General features: G+C 43.6%; 1 protein-coding gene across 2 annotated transcripts in view; it reads left to right on the forward strand.

Moving 5' to 3' along the window:
- MECR (mitochondrial trans-2-enoyl-CoA reductase) overlaps nucleotides 1-15673 on the forward strand; it is a 30387-nt gene extending 14714 nt beyond the window's left edge. For both annotated transcript variants that reach the window (XM_034413688.3, XM_060691530.2), the window contains 5 exons: nucleotides 1730-1832; nucleotides 6986-7059; nucleotides 9383-9443; nucleotides 10970-11042; nucleotides 13158-15673. In XM_034413688.3, the coding sequence (XP_034269579.2) occupies nucleotides 1730-1832; nucleotides 6986-7059; nucleotides 9383-9443; nucleotides 10970-11042; nucleotides 13158-13321 (475 nt within the window). In that variant the 3' untranslated portion in view covers nucleotides 13322-15673. The remainder of the gene's footprint in view (nucleotides 1-1729; nucleotides 1833-6985; nucleotides 7060-9382; nucleotides 9444-10969; nucleotides 11043-13157) is intronic.
- Nucleotides 15674-20400: the final 4727 nt, after the last annotated feature.

Genomic DNA, 20400 nt, shown 5'->3' on the forward strand with positions numbered 1-20400 from the left:
GATTTAAGGACTGGAGGCTAAAACCTACGAAGAACGATTGAAGGAATTGAGCATGTAGTGAAAAAAAGGACTAGGGGAGACATGAGAGCAGACTTCCAATATTTGAGGGCCTGACACAAAGAAGAGAAGGCCAAAGCACCAGAAGGCAAGACAAGAAACAATGGGAAAAAAATAATCAAGGAAACAACAATCTAGAACTAAAGAGAAATTTTCTGACAGTAAAAAAAAAAAATTAACCAGTGGAACGGCTTGCCTTCAGTAGTTGTGGGTGCTCCACTACTGGAGGCGTTTAAGAAGAGACTGGACAGCAATTTGTCTGGAATAGTATAGGGCCGTGTTGGCGAACCTATGGCACACATGCCACAGGTGGCACGCGTAGCCATATCAGTGGGCACGCGAGCTCAACTCTGGTGTGCATGGGTGTGCCGGCCAGCTGATTTTCAGGCCTTCTGGGCCCACCAGAAGTTGGCAAACAGGCCTCCGGGGGAGTGGGGAAGGCAGTTTTTGCCCTCCCCAGACTCCTAGAGAGACTCTGTAGCCAGGTGATAGAGAAAAACGGGCCTCATACAAAAGGTTTCTAATTTATATCTGAGACAATGTATTTTTAAAATTTGAATACAGGACTTTTAATATGAGAACATGCTTTGGATTTGATCTGAAAAGATGCTTTGGAGCAGAGGTCTCCAACCTTAGCAACTGTAAGCCAGGAGGACTTCAACTCCCAGAATTCAGCAAAGCTGAGTGAGGAATTCTGGGAGTTGCAGGTTGGAGACCCCTGCTTTGGAGTATATGAGGGCACAAATGCAGTGCCTCTCTGCAGTTTCTTAAAGCAGCTGAGATCCCCCACCCCCACCCCAGAATTGAACAGCAATTGCGGAGAGCTTTATCTGAAAGCTTCAGGCTGTTATAGTTACTTGATGCTATTTTTTATTCATAGCAATTGATAGATTTACTCTTAACGGCAAGCGTTCTTTGTTTCTGAATGAGGGCTCTGTCTTATCAGCAGTTGTCTTCACAGAAGAAGTCTTCCTCTTGTAGAACATGCATGTAGAAGTGAACCGGCTGATAAGTCGCCGAAGGATAAAGTGGTCTCCTGAACCACTTCACCACTTGGCAAATGTTAGAATACTAAAGTAGAATAACAGAGTTGGAAGGGACCTTGGAGATCTTCTAGTCCAACCCCCTGCTTAGGCAGGAAACCGTACACCACTTCAGACAAATGGTTATCCAACATCTTAAAAACTTCAGTGTTGGAGCATTCACAACTTCTGCAGGCAAGTTGTTCCACTTATTAATTGTTCTAACTGTCAGGAAATTTCTCCTTAGTTCTAAGTTGCTTCTCTCCTTGATTAGTTTCCACCCATTGCTTCTTGTCCTGCCCTCATGTGCTTTGAAGAATAGCTTGACTCCCTCTTCTTTGTGGCAGCCCCTGAGATATTGGAACACTGCTATCATGTCTCCCCTAGTCCTTCTTTTCATTAAACTAGACATTTGTTGTTACTTGTATATCACCTGACTCCCAGCACTTATTCTAAGCTAGCTTCTTTAGTATCTAAGCGCAAAAAGACGAAGAAAAGTATTTTCTTAATCGCTGAAAATTGACTCAGCTTAGGCCAGAGTGAGAATATTGATAATGTGCATTCTCATATCAATTTAATGTTCGCGTTCCTTTTTATGCCCCATCAAATCATCAGCTTCATCTGATTCTATTTTTGTTATTGTTCCACAGACCAAATCTCCAGGATCTTGTAGACAGACTTAAGTCCCTTGGAGCAGACTATGTTATCGCAGAGGAGACGCTAAGAAAACCAGAAATGAAAGAGTTGTTTAAGGTATATATATATATGACCACAAAAAAGGCTGTAGCTGTGAAATAGCTAAAGGAAACACGACTGCAGGACCCAAATTGTTTGGGGGCAATATGCTGACTCTGTAAACCGCTTAGAGAGGGCTGTAAAGCGGTGTATAAGTCTAAGTGCTATTGCTATTGCTGCAATGAATTGGATTTTGTTAGTTACCTCGTTCACACACAAACCCATTTTACTACGGTAATAAAGGAGAATATTTGTAGCTTAGGGTTGAAATGAGGAAGGGGTGTCAAACTCGATTTCATTGAAAGCCACATCAGGGTTGTGTTTGACCTCAGGGGGGTGGAGTGGATGTGGCCTGGGTGGGTGTGGCCAGCTCAATGTCACTCATGTCGGGGGTGCCTGCGGTCACCCGAGGACTCTGCCAGAGAAAACAGACTCCCAAACTCTGTTTTCATCTGCGACAGAGACAACCCTCTGCCAGCGAAAACGGAGCTCTGGAGGGCCTCCGTTTCCGCTGGCAGAGACACCATGGCCCAGTCCTTTGCTGTTTCCAGGATGGCCCTGCAGGTCAGATCTAAGCACCCTGCAGGCCAGAGTTTGCCACCTGAGACATGAGGGCTCCTTGCTGCTCTCCGAACTTTCATCAGCAAGAAAACAAGCAAGCTCAGAGAGCACAAACCCATTTTAGTCTCTTTGGTTTGGTCCACTGTTTTGCATCTACAGGTAGTCCTCGACTTACAACAGTTCATTTAGTGACCGTTCAAAGTTACAACGGCACTGAAAAAACTGACTTACGACCATTTTTCACACTTACGACTGTTGCAGCATCCCCATGATCAGGTGTTCAAAATTCAGGCTCTTTGGCAACTGGCATGTATTTATGACGGTTGCACTGTCCAGAGGTCATGTGATTTGTAACCTTCCCGGCTGGCTTCTGACAAGCAACCTGGAATTAAGGAGAAACTTCCTAACAGTCAGGACAATTAAACCAGTGGAATAGCTTGCCTTCAGAAATCGTGGGTGCTCCATCACTGGAGATTTTCAAGAAGAGACTAGACCCGTGAAGACGAACCTATGGCACGCGTGCCACAGGTGGCATGCGGAGCCGTATCAGGGCACGCGAGCTCAGCTCCGCCAGCTGATTTTCGGGCCTTCCGGACCCACCGGAAGTTGGCAAACGGGCCATTTCCAGCCTCTGGAGGGCCATTTCCAGCCTCCAGGGGTGGGGGGGGTGGAAAGGCCATTTTCATCCTCTACAGGCTCCTAGAAAGTCTTGAGCCTGGGAAGAGCAAAAAACGGGTCTACCGGGCCCACCGTGCCATCACGTGCCAAAAGTGGGGGTCGTCGGGGGGGGGCCCTTGTGCATGTGTGTGGGGCATTGAATAATGGGTGTGGACACGCGCACACACGACCCCCCCCCACTCTCCCCTGCTTTTGGCACGCAATGGCAAAAAGATTAGCCATCACTGGACTAGACAATCACTTGTCTGAAATGGTATAGGTCCATGATGGCCAACCTATGGCATGCATGCCCAAAGTGGCACACGAAGCCATGTCGCCTGGCACGCACAGCCTTGCCTTTTTGTGTTCCGGGTTTCTGATGCACATGCGCGTGCAACAGTCAGCTGTCCACGCACGCGACAGTGCCGAAAACCTGTGTACGCATGCGCACCAGCCAGCTGATTGTCGTGGGTGCATGCGCACCAGAACCCAAACGTTCGGCTTTTCCGGAGCATGATCCCTTCGCGCATGTGGCAGTGCTGAAAACCGGCCTGCGCATGTGTGCCAGCCAGCTGATCGTTGGGTGCGCCTGCATGCTAGAACCCGGAAGTTCGTCTTTTCCGGAGCGCAGTCCTGATGAACACACGCACATGACGTTTCCATGCAACCTTTTCGGTACTCGGTGCCAAAAAGGTTCGCCATCACTGGTATAGGTTCTCTTGCTTGAACAGGATCTGGACCAGAAAACCTTCAAGTTCCCTTCCAGATTTCTATTCTGTTCTGTTCTGTTCTGTTCTGTTCTGTTCTGTTCTATTCCTGTCCTGTCCTGTCCTGTCCTGTCCTATCCTATCCTATCCTATCCTATCCTATCCTATCCTATCCTATCCTATCCTATCCTATCCTATCCTATCCTATCCTATCCTATCCTATCCTATTCTATTCCTGTTCTGTTCTGTTCTGTTCTATCCTCTTCTATTCTATTCTATTCTATTCTATTCTATTCTATTCTATTCTATTCTATTCTATTCTATTCTATTCTATTCTGTAAAGTCAGTGGGGGAAAGCCAGATTCACTTAACAACTGCAATGATTTTCCTAACAACTGTGGCAATAAAGGTCATAACTTCAGGCACAACTCAGTTAGCAACTTCCTGAAACTCTTGGGTTGAATTGTGGTCGTAAGTCAAGGGCTACCTATCCCTAATCTTTGTAATTTGAATCTTAGTATGTTACGTATGTGAACCCAGGCAGTCCGTAGAACCTCGAGGAAGCATAACAAGGCAGTGAGGAAGAGACCGTTTTGAATGGCTACCGAATACAGCTCAGAAATGTTGGATTCAGCCTCCTTTCCCATGAATAATTTATGGATTTAACTCTTGCACAACTCTGATGCTTTAGCGTTAAGAACTGCCAAGTTTTGTATCAGAAAACGCAGGGAAATGCTTCTTGTTAAAACAAACAAACAAACAAACACATTTTATTGTCACTGTATGTGTATACACAGTATACCCATACAACGAAATTCACTTAACACCCAAAGACCAGGTCCAACACACACAATCCCCAAACACACTCCCACCCACCACAAATCCCCCACCCCTAAACCACCCAAACATCCACACAGCAGACCAAATAATGCTGTCCAACAGCTCACTGATGGTGGCCCTTTAGTTCATTGTTGAGTGCAATTATAGCTCTGGGATAAAAACTATTCAGAAAACGTGTGGTCCGAGTTTTAATTGTTCTGTATCTTCTGCCAGAAGGCAACAGTCCCAAAAGATTGTAAGCAGGATGGGAAGAGTCTCTGAGAATGTTATGCAACTTCCTCAAACAGCGAGATTCAACGATGTTGTCCAGAGCTGGTAGCTGGAGTCCAATAATATTCTGGGCAGTTTTAATGATTCTCTGTAGAGCTGCTCCCATACCATGCAAGAATGCCGTATGTCAGGACACTCTCAGTGGTGCTGCAATAGTAGGACAGACGTAGATGCTGAGATAGATTTATCTTCCTGAGCATTTTCAGGTAGTACAGCATCTTCTGTGCCTTTTTCACAAGCATGTTAGCATTCATAGTCCATAAAAGCCATCTTAGCCATGGTTTTCATCTACAACACTGAGAAATCTCTATAATCTCTAGATTTTTATTACTGCAAAAGGTTGAACTGAAAAACTCCAGATGGGGCGTTTTAAAGAAACAATAGGAAAGATCTCATATGGGTGCTGTTTTACTCGCTGGTTATTTTTACAAATGTTCTTTCTGTCCAGTTTTACCATTTTGAATTACAGATTTAATTTCGGAGGAAATGCAAAAGGGACAGGCAATAGATATGGATATGGACGTTATCCCGTGCCATAAAATTTCAAGGCATGTTGCATACTAAAGTTCTCTTTAATGAGACAAACTGATTGGGATTAGAAGCAAGGACATAATTTACTCTCTCCTCTGTCTTCCCTCTTTGGTTCAGCCTGTTCCCTGTTTATGCCACCCTGCAGAGAAATAATTTCCAGAATCCAGATAAAAATCCGCAATACCTACAGGTGGCCCACAGTGATATGGCCCTAATAAAATGCTTAATGGGCAAAATCAACAAAACTTTCCCCATGCAAGTTTTCAGTCTATTTCTGGTTTGCCTTGCCAAATATTAAGCCAAGTCACATATGTTTTGGCATTTCACATAGTTAGTCCTCAACTTATGACCACAACTGAGCCCAAACTTTATGCTGCTGAGACAGTTGTTAAATAAATGTCTCATTTTACGATCTTTCTTACCACAGTTGTTAAATGAATCACTGCATAGCTGTTAGTAACACAGTTGTTAAGTGAATCCGACTTCCCCATTGACTTTGCTTGTAAGAAGGATGCAAAAGGGGATCTCATATGACCCAGGGACACTTGCAGTCGTCATAAATATGAATCAATTGCCAAGCATCTGTATTTTGATCCCGAATCGTGACCATGGGGATGCTGCAATGGTTGTAAAAAGGGGTGAAACCCAGCAGGTTCTAACAGGTTCTGGAGAACCGGTAGCGGAAATTTTGACCAGTTCGGAGAACCGGCAAATACCACCTCTGGCTGGCCCCAGAGTGGGGTGGGAATGGAGATTTTGCAATATCCTTCCCCTGGAGTGGGGTGGGAATGGGGATTTTGGAGTATCGTTCCCCTAGGAGTGGGATGGGAATGGAGGATTTTGCAATATCCTTCCCCCAGGAGTGGGGAGGGAATGGAGATTTTGCAATATCTTTCCCCTAGGAGTAGGGAGGGAATGGAGATTTTGCAGTATCCTTCCCCTAGGAGTGGGGAGGGAATGGAGATTTTGCAGTATCCTTCCCCTAGGAGTGGGGTGGGAATGGAGATTTTGCAGTATGCTTCCCCTAGAAGAGGGGAGGGAATGGGGATTTTGCAATATCCTTCCCCTAGGAGAGGGGAGAGAATGGGGATTTTGCAATATCCTTCCCCTAAGAGTGGGGTAGGAATGGAGATTTTGCTGTATCCTTCTCCTAGGATTGGGGAGGGAATGGGGATTTTGCAGTATCCTTCCCCTGGAGTGGGGTGGGAATGGAGATTTTGCAGTATCCTTCCCCTACCACACCCACAGAACCAGTAGGGAAAATTTTTGAATTTCAACACTGGTTCTAAGTGTGAAAAACAATCATAAATCACTTTTTTCAGTGATGATGTAATTTTGAGCAGTCACTCAATGAACTGTTGTAAATCAAGGATTACCTGTATAATTCCTCTTAGTTCTGCTGTTTCCAAACAAAGGCATGTTACAATCGGATGTCTGCCTTCCCATTCTACTGTCTGTTGAAAAGATGATTGTAAGACAGAAATCTTAAGAACTACTTAGCAAAATCAAACATTTATTTCTGTGAATAATTTGGAGGACTTAAAGCAAGAAGCTTTAAGTTTTGTTTTCTGTTTTGTTTTTGTTTTGTACAATTTTGTTCTCCAGGAAATTCCTAAGCCCTCATTAGCTCTGAATGGTGTTGGAGGGAAAAGTGCTACTGAGCTGATGCGTCACTTGAGGTAAATTTAGCTTTTGTTTGCTTGAATTATATCTGTAGTAATTGTTTCACTCGATTTAAATGCTTAATGGGCAGTCTGTCTTTAATTTTCATTTGGGTTGCGAGTTGCCTAAGAAAGAGTATATTTGAAGCAAGACATATACACACTCTTACATTTGCTAGTGTGAATTAGTGCAGGGATTTGCTATTTAATGGGGCAGATTTGTACTCTCTGAATTCTTGTTTTGAAGTTGACAAATTGTACTGAATACTGTCCGAAACTTTTGGCTTGTGTGACATTTAAGAAAGAAATTAAGAGGTGCTTAAAAACCTCATGACAAACATATTTTGCCCAGCTAGCAAGCTGCCAAATGCAAGTCAGGGTTGAAGGATTTTGTGCTGCATCTGAAAAATATTTAAATTTTATAATTTCAGTGAAATCCAGCTCCACAGCTCTGGAATAGTCAGGAATAGATCCTGGTATCATCATTTCACTGTAGTAAGATGAATTTACTGTGTATTAGAGCCTTGGTGGTGCAGTAGTTAGAATGCAGTACTGCAGGCTATTTCTGCTGACTGCCAGCTGCCAGCAGTTTGGCAGTTCAAATCTCACCAGGCTCAAGGTTGACTCAGCCTTCCATCCTTTCGAGGTGGGTAAAATGAGGACCCAGATTGTTGGGGGCAAGAGGCTGACTTTTTAAACTGCTTAAAGAGGGCTGTAAAGCACTTCGAAACTGTATATAAGTCTTAAGTGTTATTACTGTTACTATTATTTTTAGCAAATGTAATGTCATTATTAGACAGGAAAAGAAGACTGGTATTCTAAGCCAGTTCCCAGAATTGCAGGGGTTTTATAGATCACAATTTATCTGGATATTATAGTTTAAAGGTCTCACTTGAGAATGCCTTGAAAACCTGGAGGTATCCAACACGAAGCCAACCTTAATGTATTTAAAGAAGTCTTGAACCCGAACCTTGGGGAAAAGTTTTTTGTGAAGGACAGCTATGTTGAAGACTTTAGTGAGATTTTGGGAGGGAGCCCTTTTTTGGTTTTCTCAATATTTTATTTTATGACTTCTAAACTTTAATCCAGTGAACCTCTTGCTCTCAATCTCTGAACTGCATGGTTTTCAATTAAATGTTGCAGAAATTAACCAGGTGTCCAAAGGCTGAGGAAGCTGGACAGTAAAAATAGGGTCTGAATTAAGGTAGTGTTGTGGCCCGCCAGCGGATCTGGCAGCAGATTCGGACAGTGAGGAGGTTGGAGAGGAACATGGGCCAGTCCTGGAGTCTGGGGAAGGCTCTGATGAGGGCTCTGTGTCAGAGGCAGAGTGGGGGCCAGGACTGTATGCCAGTTATCAGCTGCCTGCGGAGTCAGACATCAGTGGGGCAGAAGAACACCTGGAGCCTGTTCCCAGTGTGTGCATGCACAGTTGCCAGACGAAGGGAGCTGCTAAAGAACAAGGGTTGACTTGGGAATAAGGCCACAGGTGGACGATGAATGGCCCCTCCCAGAGAGAATAAAAGAGGAATGAAAGGGGAGGGGTGTTTGCAGGAGACAATTAGTTCATTTCATTTTTTTTCATTTCATTTATTGGATTTGTATACCGCCCTACTCCCGAAGGACTCAGGGCAGTGAACAGCCACAGAATAAAACACATAAATACAAAATTTAAAAACAGAATAAAACCGAATTAAACAATTTGGCCGAGACAAATTTAAAACACCCAATAATTTTAAAAACAAATTAAAATTTACATTTTAAAGGGGAAAGATTTAGGTCAGGCTGGCTTGATGGAATAAAAAAGTCTTGAGAGCGCGATGGAAGGTGCGTAGATCTGGAATCCTCTGTATCTCCGGGGGGAGCTCATTCCAGATAGTAGGTGCCCCCACAGAGAAGGCCCTCCCCCTGGGGGCCGCCAGTCGACATTGTTTGGCCGACAGCACCGGAGGAGCCCCTCTCTGTGAGAGCGTACCGGCCGGTGGGAGGCTCTTGGTGGTAGCAAGCGGTCCCGTAAATAACCAGGTCCTAAGCCATGGAGCGCTCTAAAGGTGATAACCAAAACCTTGAACTTGAATGCAGTTCATTCCTGCATTCTTGCCAAGTATTGCGGTGTTTGAAAGATATCGGCCTGGCCACTCTCCAAGCCTGATAAAGGTCGGTAATTGTGAACCATCTTGAAAGACTGTTGGAGAGGAAAGTCTTTGCTGGAGGGGAATTCACTGTAAATTAAATAAAAGGGGTTTATCGCTTCGTGCTGCTGGGGAAGCCTAGGTAGTTTGCCAATTTAATTGCCTTTATCCTAACCTTAATTGCCCTAACCCTAACCCAATTCCTCCATTAGGCATAGTGGGACCATGGTTACCTACGGTGGGATGTCAAAGCAGCCTGTGACAGTCCCTGTGGTGAGTAGTCCTGAAATTTTCTGGCTAACCTATTTATCCCTCACATGTTCCCTTTCCTGAGGTAACACAGGTAGTCCTCAACTTATGAGTACAATTGAGCCCAACATTTCTGTTGCTAAGTGAGACAGTTGTTAAGTGAGTACTGCCCCCATTTCACCACCTTTCTTGCTACTGTTGTTAAGCAAATCACTGCAGTTGTTAAGTTAGTAGCACAGCTTTAAGCGAATCTGGCTTCTCCTTTGAATTTGCTTGTCAGAAGGTCACAAAAACTGATTGCCTGACCTCAGGACCCTGCAACCGTCATCAATATGAGTCGGTTGCCAAGCATCTGAATTTCGATCACATGACCATGGGGATGCTACGGTGGTCGTAGGTGTGAAAAATGGTCATAAGTCACTTTTTTCCCAGTGGCATAACTTTGAATGGTCACTAAATGAACCATTGTAAACCGAGGACTACTTGGATAGTATTTCTATTTGCGCATCAGGTTTTCTAGTTATTAGAGCAGTATCTCTAAGAAGAAAATCATTCTGATATCCCCATTGTCAGCCCTGAAGCCATTTTCTCCGGGCTTCTTCAGGGCTGCCACAGCAGAGACGAGTCGAGCTGTGGGAACAGGAGTGGGGGGGAGGTAGAGGTAGCTGGGGGACTGTAGTCAAAATAAAATTCTTTCCTCTGAGAACCAAGGACTTTCCCACCAGGTGCAAGGAGGTGGGATCTGAGACCAACTGACCCTTGGACTGATTGGACAATGTGATGGATTGCATGGGCAGGGGAAAGAAAACTTTGATTTTAACTGGGGGGGGGAGCCGAGGGTGGTAGAGTGGGTTTCCCCAGATGTGCCAATATGACATGCCCAATAAATCAAATAAAAATTCAGTTTTGGTCACCACGATGTAAAAAAGATGTGGAGACTCTAGAAAGAGTGCAGAGAAGAGCAACAAAGATGATTAGGGGACTGGAGACTAAAACATATGAAGAACGGTTGCAGGAACTGGGTATGTCTAGTCTAATGGAAAGAAGGACTAGGGGAGACATGATAGCAGTGTTCCAATATCTCAGGGGTTGCCACAAAGAAGAGGGAGTCAAGCTATTCTCCAAAGCACCTGAGGGAAGGAAAAGAAGCAATGGGTTCTCCTTGAAACTAAACAAGGAGAGAAGCAACTTAGAACTAAGGAGAAATTTCCTGACAGTTAGAACAATTAATCAGTGGAACAACTTGCCTCCAGAAGTTGTGAATGCTCCAACACTGGAAGTTTTTAAGAAGATGTTGGATAACCATTTATCTGAAGTGGTGTAGGGTTTCCTGCCTAAGCAGAGGGTTGGACTAGAAGACTCCAAGTTCCCTTCCAACTCTGTTATTCTATTCTATTCAAAAATCTATACTTTGAGGAATATGCCTGCCTTGGAGTTTTGATTTCATTGGATGTGTTAACTGGGACTCTGACACCCATATTGTGATGCTAAATTCTGCCCCAATCCCAAAACTGTATTTCGGAATGTGTGAATTGTAATTTCCTCTGCAGAGTGCACTGATCTTTAAGAATGTCAACGTACGTGGCTTTTGGATGACCCAGTGGAAGAGGGACAATGCCCACAGTAAGTGGCATGCATGTTATTTTTATATTAGAAACTGATGAAATCTGCCTTCAGCTCTAAATTTCTCATCTCTCTAATTAGATAGATTAAAATGCATACTAAATAACCTGCAGCCAATGAATATAAAACTCAATACATGAAAATTGAAAGAGCTACATGTACTAGAAAAATAAGGCTATGGGAATAATTGAACTATGGTTCCTTAGCTTAGTGAAAAGGGTTCTGTCCCCACTACATGTTAGCCTGTGTGAAGTTCAACATGCAGCTAAACCCATCTATCCTCCAATAAAAACAGACCATGTGTGTAGATCTGAATGCTTTATTGAAAGAACAGGATATGGTGAAACGGGGGAAAATAGGGATACACACAATGAGAACCAAATACAAGATAGACAGTATTAAGTTACTGCTGAACATAACAATTAATAAATGCAAGCAATTTAAATCTCACCAGCGATGCTGTGTGTGTGGTACGTGGGTTTGTCCTTGGATGACCATGTGCCACAGATTAAGATGGATTCTTCTTTGTGCTTCTGCCTTCTCCAAATGCTAAAGGAGTCTGGCTTTCCAGTGTGCACTTGTTTTGAGAGTGCAGGCTGATGGGTAATGGGATGGGGTCAATATAATTGGTATTTGTCCGTCCAGCCACTAGATGGGGCTAAAGAGCAACAGCAGTATATAAAGATCATATGTTGGGACATACTTGTCACTCCAGTCACTAGATGGGACTAGAGAGTAACAACAATATATAAAGGTTATATGCTGGGGCATGACAAGCAGAACATCTGTGAAATGGCCTCCTTGCATCCCCAGTCAAAAGTGAAAGAAATTTTCTTATGAGTTTAATCAATTAAGTTAGTCAGTTCTGTACACTGGATAAAATAAATGTCCTTGATGACACTTTGCTGTCCAATTTATAATGTTGGGTTAGAATTGGGGGTGGTTGGGCCTTTGCAGTCCGTGGATTACAAAAACACATTACGTACTTCCCATAATCTTGAAGTCTGTTTTTTTCCTTCCCTAACTAAAAGGGATAATTCCAACCGTTATCATGTATTGAACTTTTTGGTAGTGCTGATTTTTCTTTTCAGGCTGCCTGAGAGCAGTTTATCTATTTATTATCTATTCATTTATTTTATCCATCGTGTAGACTTGCCCAACTCAATGGATTCTGGGCTTATGGTAGTTTACAGTAAAAACGTCGGGTAAAAAAAATCTCCCCTAAAATGCCATGACCAAATAAAACTAACAAAAAACAAAAAAAGAATAAGACTAAATAATGCAAGAGAACCAAAGAGAACTATTCTATCAGGGCCTGGAGGAAGAACCTGGATTAAAAAATGGCAGGGTTGAGCCAAGACAAACCTCTGGTGAGAATACCATTCCAGAGGGCAGGCAGAGGAGATATCCAGCAGAATTTATTGTGGTGGTGGTGGTGTTAGTTGCGAAGTCATGTCTGACCCATCGCGACCCCATGGACAATGTTCCTCCAGGCCTTCCTGTCCTCTACCATCCTCTGGAGTCCATTTAAGCTCACGCCGACTGCTTCAGTGACTCCATCCAGCCACCTCCTTCTCTGTCGTCCCCTTCTTCTTTTGCCCTCAGTCATTCCCAGCATTAGGCTCTTCTCCAGTGAGTCCTTCCTTCTCATTAGGTGGCCAAAGTATTTGAGTCTCATCTTCAGGATCTGGCCTTCTAAAGAGCAGTCAGGGTTGATCTCCTCTAGAACTGACCATTTTGATCGCCTTGCAGTCCAAGGGACTCACAGGAATCTTCTCCAGCACCAGGGTTCAAAGGCCTCAATTCTTTGGCGCTCAGCCTTCCTTATGGTCCAACTTTCACAGCCATACATTGCAACTGGGAAAACCATGGCCTTGACTATACGCACTTTTGTTGGCAGGGTGATGTCTCTACTTTATAGTAAATTGTCTAGATTTGCCATAGCTTTCCTCCCCGAGAGCAAGCGTCTTTTAATTTTTTGGCTGCAGTCCCCAACTGATCTTGGAGCCCAGAATTTATTGTACAAATGATTATTATTTGTTCTCTTGAGTTTAAACGCAGCAGTTCAGAAAGAAAGAATTGATGACTGCTTTCTGCTTTCTTTTCCATACCCAGGCAAAGAGAAGCTGGAAATAATGATAGCAGAACTGTGCACTCTCATTCGAAAGGGTCAACTGGTTGCTCCGGTCTGCCGAGAAGTCCCTTTGGCAGATTACCAAGCAGCTTTGAAGGTTTCTCAGGAACCGTATGTATCCGTTAAGCAGATCCTCCGGATGTGAAGACGAGCATTTTTAGTGGATTTCAATCCCAGGAGGCTTGAACGATCCAGAATTACAAAACCAATTTATAACCTCACATCTATCTTCTGGCTCAACAGACAGAAGAATGAGGAGCAAACAATGAAGGCTTAACATAGACCAGAGATCACTATCCAGTATCAGTGATGGCCTGGGAGCTAAAGCAATTATGGTTTCTACCCAATCTGAGAATCCCTTGTAGACTTTCTCTTTTTATTTTATTTTTTATTATTAAATTTATCTGTCATCCATCAAGCCAGGGGGTGACTTTAAGTGACTGGATAGAAAACTGAAGAAAAAAGAGACGTTTCAGCCCATGGAGAAACTGTTCTTATCCTGGAGATTCTCCCATCTATGCTGATGTATGTGTGCACACTCAGAATATTTATTATTATACAATGTGATAAGAATTCCTCAAGAGTGGAATGAGATGGGGCAAAGGCTGGTCCCACTGGAGTTAAAGACTTTGTATAAATCTATTTCAGAATCTGCAGATTATAATGAGTTAGGTAGTGTCGATCGTCCCATTGGGCACATTCAACAAAAGAAACTCCTGGCTCTTTACATTAGGGATGTCAAACTCAAGGCCCACAGGCCAGATTCGGCCTGCGGGGTGCTTAGATGTGGCCCACGGCGCCGCCCTGGAAACAGCGAAGGAGCATCCCGCAGTGCCTCCGTCAGCAAAAACGGAGCTCAGGCGGGCCATGTGCGGCCCCTCTGAGCTCCATTTTCACTGGCAGGAGGTTGCAAGAAGCCCTCCCAGCCGAAAATGGGGCCATGCCCAGCCCAGGCACCCTAGCCACGCCCACCCAGCGCCCCGAGGTCAAACACAACCCTGATGCAGCCCTCAATGAAATAGAGTTTGACAATCCTGCTTTAGATTAACCAAGAGTGTAGCTTTATTGAAAAATTCATCTAGGCACAGCAGAAGCAAAGTCAGTTCTGGAATTTTCCCGTGAAAACCCACACATAGGTAATTCCCCTTTTACCCTCCAGGCCACCCACAGTTCAGAGTTCACCAATTGAGTTCAATTCTTTTGCTTCTGGAAAAGCTGTCTGCTTCGGTCAAAACATTCTTCATCACTTGGCCTTGTCAGATAACATCTCTCCAGCCACAGATGTTTCACTTGCATTCCAAAGCCTCCTTCCACCCTTAGGAATTCACCACCCACTTCCCGTCACAGTTTGGCAAAGCTGCGAGCGAAAGCAGCTACAGACAACTATGGAGCCGAGTCAGATTTGACATATAAGTTTTTAGTATTTTCCTCAGGAACACAGGACAATCTTTGCAGCCAGATCCTCTTCTTTCCTGAGCAAAATGGCTCTTGACAAGTTAAGTCATTGAGCAGGAAAATCATGGTGGATGCATTCAGCTTCAAAATGAGTTCTGTGGCTTCTAAGGTAACTTTCCCCAACTTCATATTCGAATTCCGCAATTCTCAGCCCACACAACTGATCGCCATGCTGGCTGGGAGTTATATGACCCAGTCCAAAATAGTTGGGTTGGAGAAGAATTTTCTAAGCCAGATGTGTGGACTTCAACTCCCAGAATTCCACACATTGAAGTTGCCAAGTCCACACATCTTCAAGTTGAAGTTCTCACATCTTCAAGTTGTTCTAAGCCATTCTTACACATTTTCAGAGGAGCATTTTAGAAGAAGAAGCAGATACTAAATAATAGAGTGATTTGTGCTGTAACATGCAACAAGACAAACTAGTTTCATTTAGCAGATTTTTTAGCGGCTCCTTTTCATTCTAATGCTAGTTTATTAAAGGTGGATGAGTAATTAGCCCACCAAGGTGTTTTCCTTGGAGCAAGCAGCTTCCAGGGGAGTTTCTAAATAGCTGCAGTGTTAATTTGAGAGCCTGGATGGATCAATTGTAGCCTGCAGCATCAAAAGTCCTCTTTGCAATATAATCTCTGAAAAAGAAGAGTTTTGAATTGGCTATTTATATCATGATGGCTGTAATGGAGATGGAAGCAAATTGCATTTGATTACAAACCTGTTCTTGCAAAACCACTTGCCAGTGGCCATTGAAATGTCAATGATTTTCATCTCCAGTAAAATGTTTTAGCTCTGACCACCCATGGGATTTTTCCTTGGCCTTAGTAACAGCAAATGACAGCCTTGAAGCTCTTCAATTGCACAGCATTGCTCTTCCATTCCAAATCTCTTCCGCTGTACTGGTTTGTGGGAATCATGTGCTCTTATGTATAAAATGCAAATGATGAAGGTTCGGGGCTTAGAAAAATGCATGGCACGATTATAGTGAAATGATAGGTTGGTCCTACATAAGTTGGGCACAGCATAATAAAGCCTTTTGGGCATTTGAGTGCCTTTGGTTTGCTTTAGTATGGTTTGCATTTAATGTTGCATACCTCGCAGCGGGAACCAAATAATTAGATCTGTTCTTAAAATAGTCTACGTTCTTGCTTCATTTCAAAGGATAACAGACAAATGGAAGGGCTTTGTACACCTCAAATTAATAATTTTGCCATAAATTAGTGTTCAAGAAACTTTCTAACTTTATCACCAGTGAATTGTTTATTATAATACGTTGCTCCTGCTTTTCTAACAGGCCTCTAAAAAGGTAATCTTTAATGGATAAATGTTTAAACTGAAGTAGAATGCTTAAAAGTTTAAAAATTGGAGCCTAGTGGTTTTAAATGACAGGGGCAGGAAAATTACATGAATTGTCTTTGAAGTATTAGAATTCAACTCAAGGGAGGTTTTATTTTTCTTAGACCCTGTGAGTTTGCACCTTGCATTAAGCTATGGTATTTTTTTTTATTTTTTTTTTGGCTAAGCCAGCCTTGATTGAATTTCCATGACAGTCTGCTAACATCATACTCATACACAACACAAGCACAAGCACACAGAAAGCACCATTACTTAATTTACTGGGTCACAGTAAATTGAGCTGTGGATTGCTTGCTTTATCGAATAAGTCATAGTTACCGAAGTTGGGTTCACCCCACATGCCATGCCAATCGCTTTTTCACCCAGCACATCAAGTCAAAATTAAATCATGTAATGGCTGATTGGGACCAGGGGTGAAATGCTCCCGGTTCGGACCAGATCACCCGATCCGGTAGCGAGGGCAGCGGGTGGTTCAGAGAACCAGTAGCAAAAATCCCTGCCCACCCCCCAAGCCCAGCTGAACCACGTGATCATCAGAGGCTTTTTTATTTTTTATTTTTAAAAGCATTTTTTCTACAACCTCTTCTGCCGAAAAAATGCTTTTAAAAGTTTTTTTAAAAAGCCTCTGATGATCGTGCGGCTCAGCTGGGATCGTCAGCGGCTTTTAAAAGCATTTTTTTCTACGACCTCTTCCGCCAAAGAGGTTGTAGAAAAAATGCTTTTAAAAGAAAAAAAAGCCTCTGACGATCAGGCAACTCAGCTGGGATCGTCAGAGGCTTTTTTTTTTTTTTAAAGCATTTTTTCTACAACCTCTTCTGCCGAAAAAATGTTTTTAAAAGTTAAAAAAAAGCCTCTGATAATCGTGCGGCTCAGCTGGGATCGTCAGAGGCTTTTAAAAGCATTTTTTTCTACGACCTCTTCAGCTGAAGAGGTTGTAGAAAAAAAAATGGTTTTAAAAGTAAAAAAAAAAAGTTGGCCACACCTACTCAGTCAGATTACACTCCCCCCCACCAAGCCACGCCCACAGAACCGGTAGTAACAAATTATACATTTCACCACAGATTGGGACTATTTGAAGCCAATTGCTTGCTTCTGGTTTCTTTTTCTCTTTTTTTTTTGCCTTCCATCTCAATGTAGGCAAAGACTGAGCTGCTGTCTCTTATGTTTGCTGGGTAAGGAGATGACTACCGTTCTGTTTCTGGCCTAGATGAACCGGGGTGACTGGATTTGTTATCCATTTGTGAGTCCATCCATCTTTTTCTGCAGCTGTTCCCCGTTCCTTCTTTCAGACTCATCCATCATCTCTTAATTGGCCTCTTAACTCCTTTGGCCCATTAATCTCAATCTCGGAGCACAGGAGTTTGTCTTCATTTAACCAGAGACTTGGAGAGAGAAAGCAAGCACACACACACACAAACACACACACTTTGCTTTTGCAGCCGAAGCAGCTGCCGTTTATCATACATGAGCCAGTGAGCACAAAACATGGCTGAGTTGGGAAACTGATTCCGTGTCCCTAATCAGGGGGGGGAAGCACTGACAACTAGGGCTAGGAAGCCAGTGTGTTCCCTCGTCACAGAATGGCATTGTTTACGAGCAAGCAATTAGGTTTTCTATAAACATTTCCCCCCCACCCACCCCCCAGCAATCTGGCAAGAGGAACTCGTAGCCCTTGGGAGGACAACCACCATGGTAGGTCTGTTTCCAGACCATTAGCACCAGCAGGCTGCAGATGGCGATGGCTGTCTTCACTGAAGTTGTATTGCAAGAGAAATGAGTACCGTTTTCCCGTTATCATTGCTGCCATGATGGGCAGAGAAGGAAGAATTGGCTCCACGTGGCAACGGGGATTAATGGGACAGAACAATGCTGTAGCTGAAGTGGGGGTGGGGAGGTGGCCCTCCCCCAAAGCCATTTTAAATCCATTTTAAACAACTTGTCTTAGCAATGTTTACATTTGCCTTAAAACTGTTCTGCCCCAGCTTCGGATTCCCAGAGAATGTGACACACACCAAGCTTCGCAAACACTGTTTAATTCCAAACAAACCCCTTTCAAGAATGCGGGCTTCCCATGCAAAGGGTCCTTATCAAAGTTATTAAGAACAAAGTCCGACAAAGGTTGGCAACCAGCCCAGAAAACAAGATACAATAAGACACTCACTCTCCAAAATGCTCTGTAATAATTACATGTTGTTTCCAGCAAGAAATTACTAACTGCGTGTGACTTAAATAGGCTAAGGGAGTGGCCAATTATCCTCAAACCTTACTCTTGAGGAGACCTCCTCCTCCTGAGTAGCCACTCCTGCCTTTTGGCAGCCCTGTGTGCCCGAGCATTGAGGAGAGGCTCCTCCACTTCGCTCTCTCCACTGGAAGGAGCCTCTGGAGGTTCTGAAGGCCCTGGCTGAGTCTCTGCCTCTGGCACCACATCCTCTTCGGCCTCCTCGCTGTCCGACACGAGCGCCAGCTGCGCAGGCTGCTGGCGTGACACCACACCAGCCTCCTCGTCATCGGGATCAGCCATGATCCGCGCAGGCCACAACAAAAACAGTTCCCACTTTCGATTTTCCTGAACCAAGGGAGAGATCGATGAAGACTGAGGGAAAATTAAAACATATAAGAATCAGGTTGGAAAGGGACCTCGGAGGTCTTCTAGGCCAACCCGCTGCTCAAGCAGGAGACCCTATGCTGGCTGGGGAGTTCTGGAAGTTGGAAGTCCACAGGTCTTAAAATTGCCAACGTTGGACAATCCCTGCCCTATACCCATGATGGCGAACCTATGGCACGCGAGAATAGAATAGAATAGAATTCTTTATTGGCCAAGTGTGATTGGACACACAAGGAATTTGTCTTTGGTGTATATGCTCTCAGTGTACATAAGGAGAATACATTCATCAAAAATAAAAAGATACAACACTTAGTCAAGGTTACTAATAAGCTTATCAAATTGTACTAGGAAACAAAAACAATATAAATTGAAAGATACAAGCAAATTAGTGGGAAGAGATCGATACTAGTAAGGAAGAATAATACAGCCTTTGTAAATTATTTGACAGCGTTGTGGGAATTAGTTGTTAAGCAGAGTGATGGCATTTAGGAAAAAACTGTCCTTGTGTCTAGTTGTTCTGGTGTGCAGTGCTCTATAGGGTCATTTTGAAGGTAGAAGTTGAAACCATTTATGTCCAGGATGTGAGAGGTCTGTAGATATTCTGTAGATAAAAGACAGCCCTCTTTTTGACTTGTGCAGTATACAGATCCACAATGGAAGGCAGGTTGGTGGTCCTCAACTTACAACCATTCTTACAACCATTCATTTAGCAACTGTTCAAAGATACAGCGGCACTGAAAAGATTGGTATATAACCAGTACTTGCCCTTTGGATCGTTGCAGCATCCTCACCGACACACGAGCAAACTTTGGGTGCTTGGCATGTATTTACAAAAATTGTAGCATCCCGGAGTCATGTGATTACCATCTGTGACCTTCCCAGCCAGCTTCTGACAAGCAAAGTCAACGGGGGAAGATGGATTTGCTTAACAACCGCATGAGTTGCTTAACCGTGGTGTATCTTGTAGTAGCATAAAACAAAAGATAAACGGCCTATGATATAATTCCTATTGTGCCACCACCAAAGCATACCCTAGAATGGGAATAAGCATGCTCAACTGCCCTGGGCAATTGGAGAAAAACTACTTTTGAGAGGTGTAGGCAGCGGAATCTGAATAACAACCATAATTCTTCTCAAAAAAATTATCTTAAATATTCTGTACTAAATGGTTCCCACCATGTACTCAGGATGCTCATGAAGAACTGAGGACAGCAACATATGACAAATGATCACATGGAAATTAAAGCGGAAAGAAAACATTCCCAAAGTTTTAATGCATATTTTTTAAAATTTATATACAGATTAATACCCAGCCCTGCAGACGTGTGTGCATTGCTCAGTGCACCTTATTTCTGTTTTTCATTTTTTGCCTAACGCTAAAAGTAAGGCACGGAGGTCAAACTCGCCATGTCACATTGCCATCAGGTGACGTTTCAGGACATCTTCTCCATTCGCGGAGCTGGGGTGGGCGTGGCCTGTATGTGACCAATTGCGGGCCAGCAGTTTAACACCCATGAAAGGGAAGAATGTGGGTTCTGACTGCCATTACTAAGGCAGAGAATTAAGCCACTTTGAGGTGGTTTTTTTTAGTTGTTTGAGAGGTTGAGTAGTCTCAGTCTTGTAATAGGAAACACATTATTGCCTGTTGGAATCAGCCTTGCTAATTTGTGATTAGAGTCCTCTAGGGCAGGGGTCTCCAACCTTAGTAACTTTAAGGCTTGTGGACTTCAACTCTGGGAGTTGAAGTCTACAAGCCTTAAAGCTGCCAAGGTTGGAGATCCCTGCTCTAGGGGAGATGAGATGGTTCAAAAGTA

The sequence above is a fragment of the Pantherophis guttatus genome, chromosome 10 (assembly GCF_059756535.1).
Source record: "Pantherophis guttatus breed Tessera chromosome 10, ASM5975653v1, whole genome shotgun sequence".
NCBI lineage: Eukaryota > Metazoa > Chordata > Lepidosauria > Squamata > Colubridae > Pantherophis > Pantherophis guttatus.